Below are 14,068 nucleotides of genomic sequence, written 5' to 3'. Positions count from 1 at the left end.
CCAGTGTCTTTTGTTCCTGTGAAGCTGAGCTTGGCTTGTCCCATACCTGCCCTGATGAGGTGTGAACTGCCTCTCTGCTCTTGGAGAGTTTTTGTCTGGGCTTGCTTTAAGCCATGAGGCTACATTTTCAGCCTCATAACTATATACATGAAATTATAACTCATAACATAACTATAACAACAATGCTCAGTGCATCATGAGCCTTCCGAAGACACCCGACATGACAAACTTTGCATTGGATACCACACAATCATTTTACAAGAATGAACATGGGGGTACTGGGTGTTCCCCGGAGGTACAGAGCATCACAGTCGCACAACAATGTATTCTTGGCCCAATGCTATTCAATATCTTATCAATGATCTGGAAAAAATATTAGATCATTGTGAGTAAGATTTGCAGATGACAAAAAAATTTCGTAGAGTGGTAACTAACGGTGGAGGCAGGTCAGTTATACAGAGCAATATGGATTGCTTGATAAGGCAGACTTATTTTAGCCACATTCATTCTAATACTGTCAGATGCAACATTTAGTAACAAAGGGCTAAAAGCACAAAGGTATCAACATTTAGGCACCACTGACCTTCACAAAACCATCACTCAGCTGCCACATCACCCTACAACATGTGCAAAGTTGCCTAAGTCCTGAGGGCACCAAGTTGCTTGGCACCCTAGCTCACACCTAAAACCCAGCAGGATTCTCAAACTAGGCAATCCCCAGCCTATTTCAGCTGCCTGGCTCAATCCAGTATGCATGCTGTCAGGCCTAAACTGCACAGAAGACAACCAGGAGAAGCAGGTCAGGATTTTGGGCTGCTAACTGTACATGTGTGTGTCCCAGTCTACCCAGTGTTAGGGCACTCACCTGGGATGTGGGAGACTCAGGTTTAATCTCTGATTAGGAGCAGGGATTGAACTGAGTGCCCTAACCACTAGGCTATAGAATCAATCATAGAATATCAGGGTTGGAAGGGACCTCAGGAGGTCATCTAGTCCAACCTCTGCTCAGAGCAGGACCAATATCCAACTAAATCATCCCAGCCAGGGCTTTGTCAAGCCTGACCTTAAAAATATCTAAGGAAGGAGATTCCACCACCTCCCTAGGTAACGCATTCCAGTGTTTCACCACCCTCCTAGTGGAAAAGTTTTTCCTAATATCCAACCTAAACCTCCCAGACTACAACTTGAGACCATTACTCCTTGTTCTGTCGTCAGCTACCATTGAGAACAGTCTAGATCCATCCTCTTTGGAACCCCCTTTCAGGTAGTTGAAAGCAGCTATCAAATCCCCCATCATTCTTCTCTTCCGCAGACTAAACAATCCCAGTTCCCTCAGTCTCTCCTCATAAGTCATGTGTTTCAGGCCCCTAATCATTTTTGTTGCCCTCCGCTGGACGTTTTCCAATTTTTCCACATCCTTCTTGTAGTGTGGGGCCCAAAACTAGACGCAGTACTCCAGATGAGGCCTCACCAATGTCGACTAGAGGGGAACGATCACGTCCCTCGATCTGCTGGCAATGCCCCTACTTATACAGCCCAAAATGCAATTGGCCTTCTTGGCAACAACAGCACACTGTTGACTCATATCCAGCTTCTCGTCCACTGTAACCCCTACGTCCTTTTCTGCAGAACTACTGCCGAGCCATTCGGTCCCTAGCCTGTAGCCATTTATGGGATTCTTCCGTCCTAAGTGCAAGACTGTGCACTTGTCCTTGTTGAACCTCATCAGATTTCTTTTGGCCCAATCCTCTAATTTGTCTATGTCCCTCTGTATCCTAGCCCTACCCAGAATATCTACCTCTCCTCCCAGTTTAGTATCATCTGCAAACTTTCTGAGGGTGCAATCCACACCATCCTCCAGATTATTTATGAAGATATTGAACAAAACTGGCCCGAGGACCGACCCTTTGGGCACTCCAGTTGATACCGGCTGCCAACTAGACATGGAGCCACTGATCACTACCTGTTGAGCCCGACAATCTAGCCAGCTTTCTATCCACCTTATAGTCCATTCATCCAGCCCATACTTCTTTAACTTGCTGACAAGAATACTGTGGGAGACCGTATCAAAAGCTTTGCTAAAGTCAAGGAACAACACATCCACCGCTTTCCTCTCATCCATAGAACCTGTTATCTCGTCAAAGAAGGCAATTAGATTAGTCAGGCATGATTTGCCCTTGGTGAATCCATGCTGACTGTTCCTGATCACTTTCCTCTCCTCTAAGTGCTTCAGAATTGATTTCTTGAGGACCTGCTCCATGATTTTTCCAGGGACTGAGGTGAGGCTGACTGGACTGTAGTTCCCAGGATCCTCCTCCTTCCCTTTTTTAAAGATGAGCACTACATTAGCCTTTTTCCAGTCTTCTGGGACTTCCCCAGATCGCCATGAGTTTTCAAAGATAATGGCCAATGGCTCTGCAATCACATCCGCCAACTCCTTTAGCACTCTCGGATGCAACGCATCCGGCCCCATGGACTTGTGCTCGTCCAGCTTTTCTAAATAGTCCTGAACCACTTCTTTCTCCACAGAGCGCTGGTCACCTCCTCCCCATGCTGTGCTGCCCAGTGCAGTAGTCTGGGAGCTGACCTTGTTCATGAAGACAGAGGCAAAAAAAGCATTGAGTACATTAGCTTTTTCCACATCCTCTGTCACTAGGTTGCCTCCCTCATTCATTAAGGGGCCCACACTTTCCTTGGCTTTCTTCTTGTTGCTAACATACCTGAAGAAACCCTTCTTGTTACTCTTAACATCTCTTGCTAGCTGTAACTCCAGGTGTGATTTGGCCATCCTGATTTCACTCCTGCATCCCCGAGCAATATTTTTATACTCTTCCCTGGTCATTTGTCCAATCTTCCACTTCTTGCAAGCTTCTTTTTTGTGTTTAAGATCAGCAAGGATTTCACTGTGAAGCCAAGCTGGTCGCCTGCCATATTTACTGTTCTTTCTACACATCGGGATGGTTTATCCCTGTAACCTCAATAAGGATTCTTTAAAATACAGCCAGCTCTCCTGGACTCCTTTCCCCCTCATGTTATTCTCCTAGGGGGTCTTGCCCATCAGTTCCCTGCGGGAGTGAAAGTCTGCTTTTCTGAAGTCCAGGGTCCGTATTCTGCTGCTCTTCTTTCTTCCCTGTGTCAGGATCCTGAACTCGACCATCTCATGGTCACTGCCTCCCAGGTTCCCATCCACTTTTGCTTCCCCTGCTAATTCTTCCCAGTTTGTGAGCAGCAGGTCAAGAAGAGCTCTGCCCCTAGTTGGTTCCTCCAGCACTTGCACCAGGAAATTGTCCCCTACCCTTTCCAAAAACTTCCTGGATTGTTTGTGCACTGCTGTATTGCTCTCCCAGCAGATATCAGGGTGATTGAAGTCTCCCATGAGAACCAGGGCCTGCGATCTAGTAACTTCCATGAGTTGCCGGAAAAAAGCCTCGTCCACCTCATCCCCCTGGTCCGGTGGTCTATAGCAGACTCCCACCACGACATCACCCTTGTTGCTCACACTTCTAAACTTAATCCAGAGACACTCAGGTTTTTCTGCAGTTTCATACCAGAGCTCTGAGCAGTCATACTGCTCCCTTACATACAATGCAACTTCCCCACCTTTTCTGCCCTGCCTGTCCTTCCTGAACAGCTTATATCCATCCATGACATGTGAGTTATCCCACCAAGTCTATGTCATTCCAATCACATCATAATTCCTTGACTGTGCCAGGACTTCCAGTTCTCCTGCTTGTTTCCCAAGCTTCTTGCATTTGTGTATAGGTACTTGAGAAAACTCGCTGATCGTCCCTCTTTCTCAGTATGAGGCAGGACCCCTGCCCTCTCGCGCGCTCCTGCTCGTGCTTCCTCCCGGTATCCCAATTCCCGACTTACCTCAGGGCTTTGGTCTCCTTCCGCTGGTGAACCTAGTTTAAAGCACTCCTCACTAGGTTAGCCAGCCTGCTTGCGAAGATGCTCTTCCCTCTCTTCGTTAGGTGGAGCCCGTCTCTGCCTAGCACTCCTCCTTCTTGGAACACCATCCCATGGTCAAAGAATCCAAAGCCTTCTCTCCGACACTACCTGCGTAGCCATTCATTGACTTCTACGATTCGACAGTCTCTACCTAGGCCTTTTCCTTCCATGGGGAGGATGGACGAGAAGACCACTTGTGCCTCAAACTCCAATCAATCTCTCATGTCTTCCTCTGTCTCTCTTTCTGGCCCAATGAATACTTAATTATACAAAGTGGTGCATGTCCATTTGCTCCCCCATTAGCCTTCGCATCACCTCTTGCCTCCGCTCTTCGCACTCGTGTCCCTGCTCTTCACACTCAATGCTTTCCTAGCCTCTAACACTGAATGCCTCCATGCATAAAGCTGTGCCCTATCAGTGCAGGAGGACTGCATGAGCTCGGAAAACATGTCATCGCAAGTGCGTTTTTTTTTGCTTTCTAATCTGTGATAACCTCAGGGACGGAGATGATATGGGGGGAGATAAAAAGGGAAAGTAAAATTTAAGATGTTACACTTCTGAGAACAAAAGGGAGACTCTTTCACAGTGAATCAAGCAATTCACAGCAGACAGCACATGTGCTTTAGGTACAAGGTCGCATTTTGCCTTTTATATTGAGCGCCTGCTGGTATGGTGACACATCACACACGTCTGGGCAACAGAATTCAGTTTCCATGCAGCCATGGTAAGGCAAAGGGTATGTGGGGTTGGCTTCTTACGCATAATATGTGGGAATGGTTTCACACTGCAGCACCATCCTTTCCCATAGCAAGCAATGGGTTGGGTTTCACATTTAAAAGGAGGGGCTGCTGTTTTCAGGTGGATGTGCAGCACACACCTCCCCCCACCCTACCGAGTGGCTATTCTCCAGGATCCAGAGTAACAGTCATGTTAGTTTGTATTCGCAAAAAGAAAAGGAGTACTTGTGGCACCTTAGAGACTAACCAATTTATTTGAGCAAAAGCTTTCGTGAGCTACAGTTCACTTCATTGGATGCATTCTCTAGGATGATCCCTTTTAGCCAAGCGCAAACAGCCCAGCATGAACGGGGTCCTTTTACTGTTCCCTTACAAAAATTCCCCTATTTCAACCAGGTGACCATGAATGATATCACTCTTCTGAGGCTAACACAGAAAGATTTAGACCAAATGTTGCTTGAATACGACCAAAACCCAGGACCATTCATTGCCATGCTTTGTGCTGAAATGATTCCGGAATACTTTCAGAGTACCTCCAGGAGAGCTTCATGGAGATGTCCCTGGAGGATTCCCACTCCATCCCCAGACATGGGAACAGACTTTTCCAGTAGCTGTATTGGCCGCAAATGCATCCCAATTCTTCAGGGCAAATCAAACATTAAACACTATTGCTTTTAAACCCTGTACTGTACTTACAGATGTGCACTCATCAGAGGTGCCTTCTCTGCCTTCAGGGTCGGTGATCCTGCCTTCGGAGGGTATTGGCTCTAGGGTGATGAAAAGGTACTGGCTGCCAGGGAGAACAGATTCACCGCTTGCCTGCTGTGTATTCTCCTCCTCCTCTTCCTCATCCACAAAATCCTCCTCCCTGTTGCGTGAGACTCCCCCCTTGCAGGTGTCCACGGACAGTGGTGGAGTAGTGGTAGGGTCCCCTCCTAGCATGGCATGCAGCTGATCATAGAAGCAGCATGTATGGGTCTCTGACCTGGAGTGACTGTTTGCCTCCTTTGTCTTTTGGTAGGCTTGCCTCAGCTCCTTAACTTTCACGCGGCACTGCTGTGTGTCCCTGTTGTAGCCTCTCTCCAACATGCCCTGGGAGATTTTGGCAAATATATTTGCATTTCTTCTTTTTGATCAGAGTTCAGCCTGCACAGATGCTTCTCCCCATACAGCGATCAGATCCAGTGTCTCCCTTTCTGTCCATGCTGGAGTTCGTTTGCGATTCTGCGGAGACTGCATGGTCACCTGTGCTGCTGAGTTCGCCACGCTGACCAAACAGGAAATGAAATTCAAAAGTTCCCTGGGCTTTTCCTGTGTACCTGGCTAGTGCATCGGAGTTCAAAGTGCTGTTCAGAGCGGTCACAATGGAGCACTCTGGGATAGCTCCTGGAGACCAATACCATTGATTTGCATCCACACTACCCCAAATTTGACCCAACAAGGTCGATTTTAGTGCTACTCCCCTTGCCGGGGAAGAGTACAGAAGTTGATTTTAAGAGCCCTTTAGGTCGACAGAGTGGGGTTGGTTGTGTGGACGCATTCATTTTAAAATCGACCTAGTACGGCTAAATTCGACCTAACCCCATAGTGTAGACCAGGCCTAAAATAGGGAAAGAACAAATAAAAAACTACTTAGATGTCTTCAAGTCACCAGGGCCTGATGAAATACATCCTAGAATACTCAAGAGCTGCCTGAGGAGATATCTGAGTCATTAGTGATTATCTTCGAAAAGTCATGGAAGACAGGAGAGATTCCAGAGGACTGGAAAAAAGCAAATATAGTGCCAATATATAAAAAGGGGATAAGGACAGTCTGGCGAATTAGACCGGTCAGCTTAATTTCAATACCTGGAAAGAAAATGGAGCACATTATTAAGCAATCAGTTTGCAAACAGGTAGAAGAAAATAAGGTGATAAGTAACAGTCAGCATGGATCTGTCAAGAACAAATCATGTAAAAGCAACCTGATAACTTTTGTTGACAGGATAACAAGTCTGACAAATAGGGGGAAAGCGATAGGTGGGGTATATCTTGACTTTAGTAAGGCTTTTGATGCTGTCTTGCATGACCTTCTCATAAACAAACTAGGGAAATACAACCTAGATGGAACTACTAGATGATGGGTGCACAACTGGTTGGAAAACCATTCCCAGAGAGTAGTTATGAGCGGTTCACAGTCAATCTGGAAAGGCATAACAAGTGGGGCCTTGCAGGGATCAGTTCTGGCTCCAGTTCTGTTCAATATCTTAATCAATTATTTAGATAATGGCATAGAGAGTACACTTATAAAGTTTGCAGATGATACCAAGTTGGGAGGGATTGCAAGTGCTTTGGGGGATAGGATTAAAATTCAGAATGATCTGGACAAACTGGAGAAATGGTCTGAAGCAAATAGGATGAAATTCAATAAAGAAAAATGCAAAGTATTCCATTTAGGAAGGAACAATCAGTTGCACATGTACAAAATGGAAAATTATTGCCTAGCAAGGATCATAGCGGATCACAAGCTAAATATGAGTCAACAGTGTAACACTTGCACACAAAAAAACCAAACGTAATTCTGGATGTATTAGCAGGAGTAAAAAGAAAAGGAGTACTTGTGGCACCTTAGAGACTAACAAATTTATTAGAGCATAAGCTTTCGTGAGCTACAGCTCACTTTGTCGGATGCAGGAGTGTTATTCTTCTGCTCTACTCCAGAATGATTAGGCCTCAACTGGAGTATTTTGTCCAGTTCTGGGTGCCACATTTCAGGAAAGATGTGGACAAATTGGAGAAAGTCCAGAATAGAGTAATAAAAATTATTGAAAACATGAGCGATGAGGGAAGATTGAAAAAATTGGGTTTGTTTAGTCTGAAGAAGAGAAGATTGAGAGGGGCCATGATAACAATTTTCAAGTACATAAAAGGTTGTTACAAGGAGTAGGGAGAAAAAAATTACTCCTAACTTCTGAGGATAGAACAAGAAGCAATGGTCTTAAATTGCAGCAAGGGTGGTTTATGTTGGACATTAGGAAAAACTTCCTAACTGTCAGCGTAGTTAACCACTGGAATAAATTGCTTAGGCAGGCTGGGGAAACTCCATCACTGGAGCTTTTTAAGAGCAGGTTAGACAAACACCTGTCAGGGATGGGCTAGATAATACTTAATCCTGCCATGACAGGGGACTGAACTAGATGAGCTCTACAGGTCCCTTCTAGACCTATGATTCTGTGACTCTCAGGTAGACGTAAGGAGATTACATAGGCACCAGCTCCATGAAGGCTTTGGGGCTGGAGTACCCACGGGGAAAAAATGGTGGGTGCTCAAACCCCACTAGCAGCCCTGCTATCAAGGCCTCTCCCTCCCTCCAGTGCCTCCTGCCACCGGCAGGCCCTACTGATCAGCGCCTCTCCCTCCCTCCCAGTGCCTACTGCCTGCCATGGATCAGCTGTTTCGCGGTGTCAGGAGGTGTGAGGATGCAGGGGGAGGGACTAAGGTGACTAGATGTCCTGATTTTATAGGGACAGTCCTGATATATTACCCCTCCACCCCCTGTCCTGATTTTTCACACTTGCTATCTGGTCACCCTAGGGAGGGACTGGGCAGGGAAGAGGTGGGGTGGGGGCGGGAAGAGGCAGGGCAGGGGTGGAGTAGGGTGGGAAGATTCAGGGTGGGGGGGACACTGGGGGAAGGGGTGGAGTGGGGAAGGGGCCTGGGTGGAGCTGGTGGGAGCACCCCCCAGCAGATTAGAAATTTGGTGCCTATATGAGGTTATATTACTTCTGCATTTGGCATTCATGTGATTGCTGCTGGTGTGTCCACTTCTGGTGTTCATAATTCAAGAAAAATTTTGATAAATTGGAGGGGGTTCAAAGAAGAGCCACAAGAATGATTAAAGCCTTGGAAAACATGCTTATAGTGAAAGGCTCAAGGAACCCAATCTATTTAGCTTACCAAAATAAAGAAGGTTACGAGGTGACTTGATCACAGTGTACAAGTACCTACATGAGGACCAGAAAGTTAATAATAGAGGGCTTTTCAGTCTAGCAGACAAAGGTATAGCAACATACAATGACTGGAAGATGAAGCTAGACAAATTCAGACTGGAAATAAGTTACAAATTTTTAACAGAAAGGGTAATTAACAATTTGAACAATTTACCAAGGGTCGTTGTGGAGTCTTCATCACTAGCAATTTTTAAATCAAGATTGGATGTTTTTTCTAAGTGATCTGCTCTAGTTCAACCAGGAATTAATTCAGGAAATCTTATTCAGCCTGTGATATACAGGAGGTCAGACTACATGATCACAATGGTCCTTTTCTGGCCTTATAATCTATTAAGCAGTTCCTGCCTTTTCAGTCTCTTTTCATATGAAAGTCTCTCCAGGCCCCAAACATTCTTGTAACCCATTTTTGACACACCCATATATTTCTGCAATAGCCATTTTGAGCTGGGGTGGCCATTACTGCACACAGTATTCTAGTGGAGGCAGTCCATTGATTTATATAATGGCATTATAATATTTTCTGTATTATTCTCTATTCCATTGCTAATTTTTGTTAGTTTTTTAACCGCAGATATATATTGACCAGAGGTCTTCAGTGAGCTGCCTACAATGATTCCCACATTCTTTTCCTTAGCTGACACCCCCAGTATGGTGTATGAATAGTTCCAATTAGTCTCTCCCACATTTAGAACTTCGCATTTGTCAATGGCATATTTTACATAGCCATATTCACCACTGCTTAAGTGTGTGCACATCTCCTTAGAAGTCAATGGACTTTGCCTGCTTACTACTTGGGCTGCACAATAATCATACTTAGTATTTGTCATAAATATAAAGGGAAGGGTAAACACCTTTAAAATCCTTCCTGGCCAGAGGAAAAACCCTTTCATCTATAAAGGGTTAAGAAGCTAGGATAACATCGCTGGCACCTGACCACAATGACCAATGAGAAGACAAGATACTTTCAAAGCTGGAGGGGGGAGAAACAAAGGGTCTGGGTCTGTCTGTGTGATGCTTTTGCCGGGGACAGAACAGGAATGGAGTTTTAGAACTTAGTAAGTAATCTAGCTTGGTATGCGTTAGATTCTGATTTCTTTAAATGGCTGAGAAAATAAGCTGTGCTGAATAGAATGAATATTCCTGTTTTTGTGTCTTTTTGTAACTTAAGGTTTTGCCTAGAGGGATTCTCTACTTTTTGAATCTAATTACCCTGTAAAGTATTTACCATCCTGTTTTTACGGAGGTGATTCTTTTTTATTTTTTCTTCTATTAAAATTCTTCTTTTAAGAAACTGAATGTTTTTTTCATTGTTCTTAAGATCCAAGGGTTTGGGTCTGTGGTCACCTATGCAAATTGGTGAGGATTTTTATCAAACCTTCCCCAGAAAAAAGAGGGTAAGATTTGGGAGGATTTTGGGGGGAAAGACATTTCCAAACGAACTCTTTCCTAATAATAATAATACCGGTGTTAGACATTTGGTGGTGGCAGCGAAAGTCCAAGGGCAAAGGGTAAAATAGTTTGTACCTTGGAGAAGTTTTAACCTAAGCTGGTAAAAGTAAGCTTAGGAGGTTTTCATGCAGGTCCCCACATCTGTACCCTAGCGTTCAGAGTGGGGAAGGAACATTGACAGTATTTATGTAGCATTTTTCATCAATACATGTCAGAGCACTTTAAAAAGGAGGGTAAATATCGTTATCCTCATTTTACAAATAGGGAAAGTGAGGCACAGAGGGGGGAGGCCTCACAACAAGTCAGTGGCAGACCCTGGCTGCTCTATGTGCTTATTCTTTGATGGTCTGACCTCATGCATGTCTTACTGCCCTTTCTGTGCACCCACCCACAACAAATATTTTGTGCTTTAGCAATGAGGTGCAAATAAAGGGCTGAGTAACATTGTTTATCCAAAATGTTACTGGTGACTTTTTGTCTTTTCACCAGTTCTGCAAAGATGTGAAGGTTTCTGGAATTTTGTGGTGTTAGTTCATAGCTTTTGTTGTCTATGTCAAACATCATTTTTCACCCAGGGGATGAATGAAAGAACTTTCACAGAAGAAAATAATACAGTAATTTACATTTTAAGTTCTAGCTGAGATCAAATTCTTCCCCTTACTGATACTTTTCAAAAGTAGAGTGATAAAAGGCTGACTAGTGGTGGTGTTTGTCATCAAGGTGAGCCTATAGAAATCTGCAAAATGTTTAGAGCTTTTCCTCCAAATCTGTAAAAGTTACATATGAGCAATGTGCTTTTTAAAGCAGCTTAGTCATGTAGCTTAGGACCCAAATGGAGGATTTTGCAAAATGAAAAGGGGAAAAAAGATGGGGGGTAATTCCTAAAAACTAAAACTTATAGAAATATTTTCATGGCATTTGAAAAAGCAATTCAGACCCATCTCTATATTAAGACAGCAGTAAAGGCATCTATATAAATGAAAGGCTCCACATGAATGTCAGATTGTTAGTGTAAAACAGCTAATTAAGAATTATGTATTTATAATGAAAGGAGGAAAAATGACGTTCCATAACCTGGAATTGTTGGTGCAATCTCTTTCATGTAGGATGAGTTAGGAATTTAGCAGCAAATGAGATATAATTGATCTGCCATATCAATCAGGTTTTCATGAAACAATAAGGCCACTCAGGAAAAGGCATAATTATTTTTTTTCTTCCCAACAAGCTGATGACAACAGCAACATGTACTATGCTGTGGCATTAGTGAAACGGAAAACCTCCAATGCTTTCACCATCAATGATCTGAAAGGGAAAAAGTCCTGCCACACAGGATATGGGAGAATGGCTGGATGGAACATCCCTATTGGTGTTCTAATTAAAAGGGGCTTTATTAGGCTCACAGACTGCAATATTCCTCAAGGTAAGGGTTCTACACATCAGAAGATGGAATGACAGGTTGGTTGTGCCTTTTTTATTCAGGGAAGAAAAGTCCCAAGAGAAGTTTCCTAGCTCAGTGTGTGTTTCATATTGGTATTAAATGCTTATCTTGATGCCTGAGGATTACGTCTGTTACACCTGGGAAGTCTCCTGGGAGTAATGCATGAGAAATTCCTCTTGTAGAGTAGAAAAACCTTTTTTTCCATTTCATCTTATGGTTAACTCACTGCAAAACAATATGGGCCCAGTCCTTCAGCCCTTCCTCTCCTGCAAGCAGTCCTTACAGAAGCAGTTGTAATGCTGACAGACCTCGGTCATTGGTGGGCGGCATTGAATCTGGGGCCTCTGGAGCTTAGTGCATGAGCCTCTACTGCATGAGACAAAAGCCATATAGCTGTTAGCTAAGGTGCAGAACAGACTCATTAATCTCCCTCTCTACTTGGTACCACTAAATGGGACAGAACACCACACCCAAGAGGTGTGTGGGTTACACAGTGTCATGAACTCGCTATACCTCAGTGTGAATCTCTGGAGATAATTGCTGTCAATGGGGCTGCTTGTGTAAGTAAGGCTTGCAGGATTAGGCTTTTTGTGATACTTTGTATGGAAGTCCCAAATGAAGAAGAAACACAGAGCCAAATTCTGTGTAACCCCAATGAAGACAATATGATCAGACAGGATTTACTAGAAGTCAGTGGAGAATTTGGCCCACAGTTCTGGTGTATTTTCCAACCTATGTTTACTGAGCAAGAACAGACTTCTGGGCTAAATATTTGAAAAGTTGTGGCTTAATTGGGTGTACAGATTGTGCATGGGCCAAATCCTGAAAACTTTCTATTTCATCAAGACCTTATTGGAGTAAAGATTAAACAAGGTCTGCAGGCTTCTGGCCCAGAATGAGTAGTTCTCGAAGTAGAGTTTTACCCCTGCAATTGCATTTTTAATCAATAATGTGTGTGCAAATTAATGAACAAAGAAGTGGGCAGGCCCAGTATTATACGTAGCCTTCTTTAAATGTGCAAGTGTATTTTCTACATAGGGGGCACATTTTTGCACTGAATTAATTGATTTGCTTGTTTTAACAAAATGGACATGCAAAATCTTACACCAACTTTCAGAAATGCAGCTGAAGTGTCTATTGTAATCAAAGCAGTTTGTACCCTCTGTTAACCAACTATAAACTTAGCATGTGCTCTTGGAGAATCTGATCCAATCTATCCTTCAGCCTATCTCACCAGCTAACAATCTAGACTGAATTTTGAAGATGTTTTGAAAGATATAATTAGTCAGTCCCAGTAAGCCTAATATAATATGCATGTTGCTGGCTTTTCAGTGAAACCTGCATTGCCATATAATTAAATGATATTGTAATCTAGGTGTTTTGTGAATGGCTGACACTCACCTATCCATGCTTTTTGTTGGCACATCTTTCTTTTTTCAGCTGTGAGTGACTTTTTCTCCGCTAGCTGTGTGCCTGCAGCCAAGATGGACAATTACCCATCAAAACTCTGTGAGCTTTGCATCGGAGATAACAGTGGAAACAATAAATGTGATGCAAGTACCCAGGAACGTTATTATAGCTACAGTGGAGCCTTCAGGTAATGAACAAACATAATTATTGTGCAATGTGGATGCTTATTTTGCAAAAGATGATGAGGCATTATTGTATTCAATGTAATTGTAGCCATGTTGGTCCCAGGATATTAGAGACAAGGTGGGTGAGGGCCAGTAAAAGATATTACCTCACCCACCTTGTCTAATAAGTTTAAGATGGCACTTGTCCCACAAATCTCTCTCAGAAGTCCAGCAATAAAAATATATCAAAAAGCTGCCACTTTATGTCATCCACATCTCTGTTGACACACCTCCTCTTTGGTACAGTAAGCATCTCTCTTTGTGTGCACCCATCATAACCTTGGGCAGCACATCTTGCTGAAAGAAGTTGCTTCTGTCCATGCCTTTCTGATTGAGATGGTGGGGGTTGGACTCCAGGCTATCTGTTAGATCCTAGACCATGAGTCTGGGAATACTATCTCCCCTTGTTCCTATCCAAACCCCTGCACGCACGCACACACACACACCCTTGGAGAAGCAGGAGTTAATCCCAGGACCAACACTTCTCTCAATAATAAAACAACTCGTATCTAAGCAGGGCAAATCTCACTCAGTATCAAGGCAAATTCCAGGAGTATAGCCCTCTCTACATATACACATTTCCTAGCAATAGTACAGTATGCACAGCCTCCAGTGCTTAATGCTCTCTAACCCAATTAAAAGCCCAAGAAGACTGACCCAGAGTGCTTTGTCCCATCCCGGGTACCAACTGGCGCTTTGCTGAAGTCACAGATGCTGGGCTGCATTGGGAGCTTGGGGTGCTGAATGCTGCTGCCCCTTGCCTGACTCTCCACAGTTGCTCTCAGCTGTCCCCTCCTTTGATGTCTTTCTCCCACCACAAAATGAAACAGCCTGCCACTGCAGCAGCACTTTCCCAGTCCTGTCCCTATG

General features: G+C 44.0%; 1 protein-coding gene across 1 annotated transcript in view; it reads left to right on the top strand.

Annotated features, from left to right (window-relative positions):
- Nucleotides 1-14,068, top strand: part of MELTF (melanotransferrin) — a 75,003-nt gene that overhangs the window by 46,001 nt on the left and 14,934 nt on the right. The window contains exons 11-12 of the mRNA XM_084638779.1: nt 11,352-11,546; nt 13,005-13,161. Coding sequence (XP_084494905.1) covers nt 11,352-11,546; nt 13,005-13,161 — 352 coding nt within the window. The remainder of the gene's footprint in view (nt 1-11,351; nt 11,547-13,004; nt 13,162-14,068) is intronic.

Source organism: Lepidochelys olivacea (assembly GCF_965140295.1).
Source record: "Lepidochelys olivacea isolate rLepOli2 genome assembly, chromosome: 9".
Classification (NCBI taxonomy): Eukaryota; Metazoa; Chordata; order Testudines; family Cheloniidae; genus Lepidochelys; species Lepidochelys olivacea.
The sequence above is the reverse complement of the archived record's forward strand: the minus strand, read 5'-3'. Positions and strand labels throughout refer to the sequence as shown.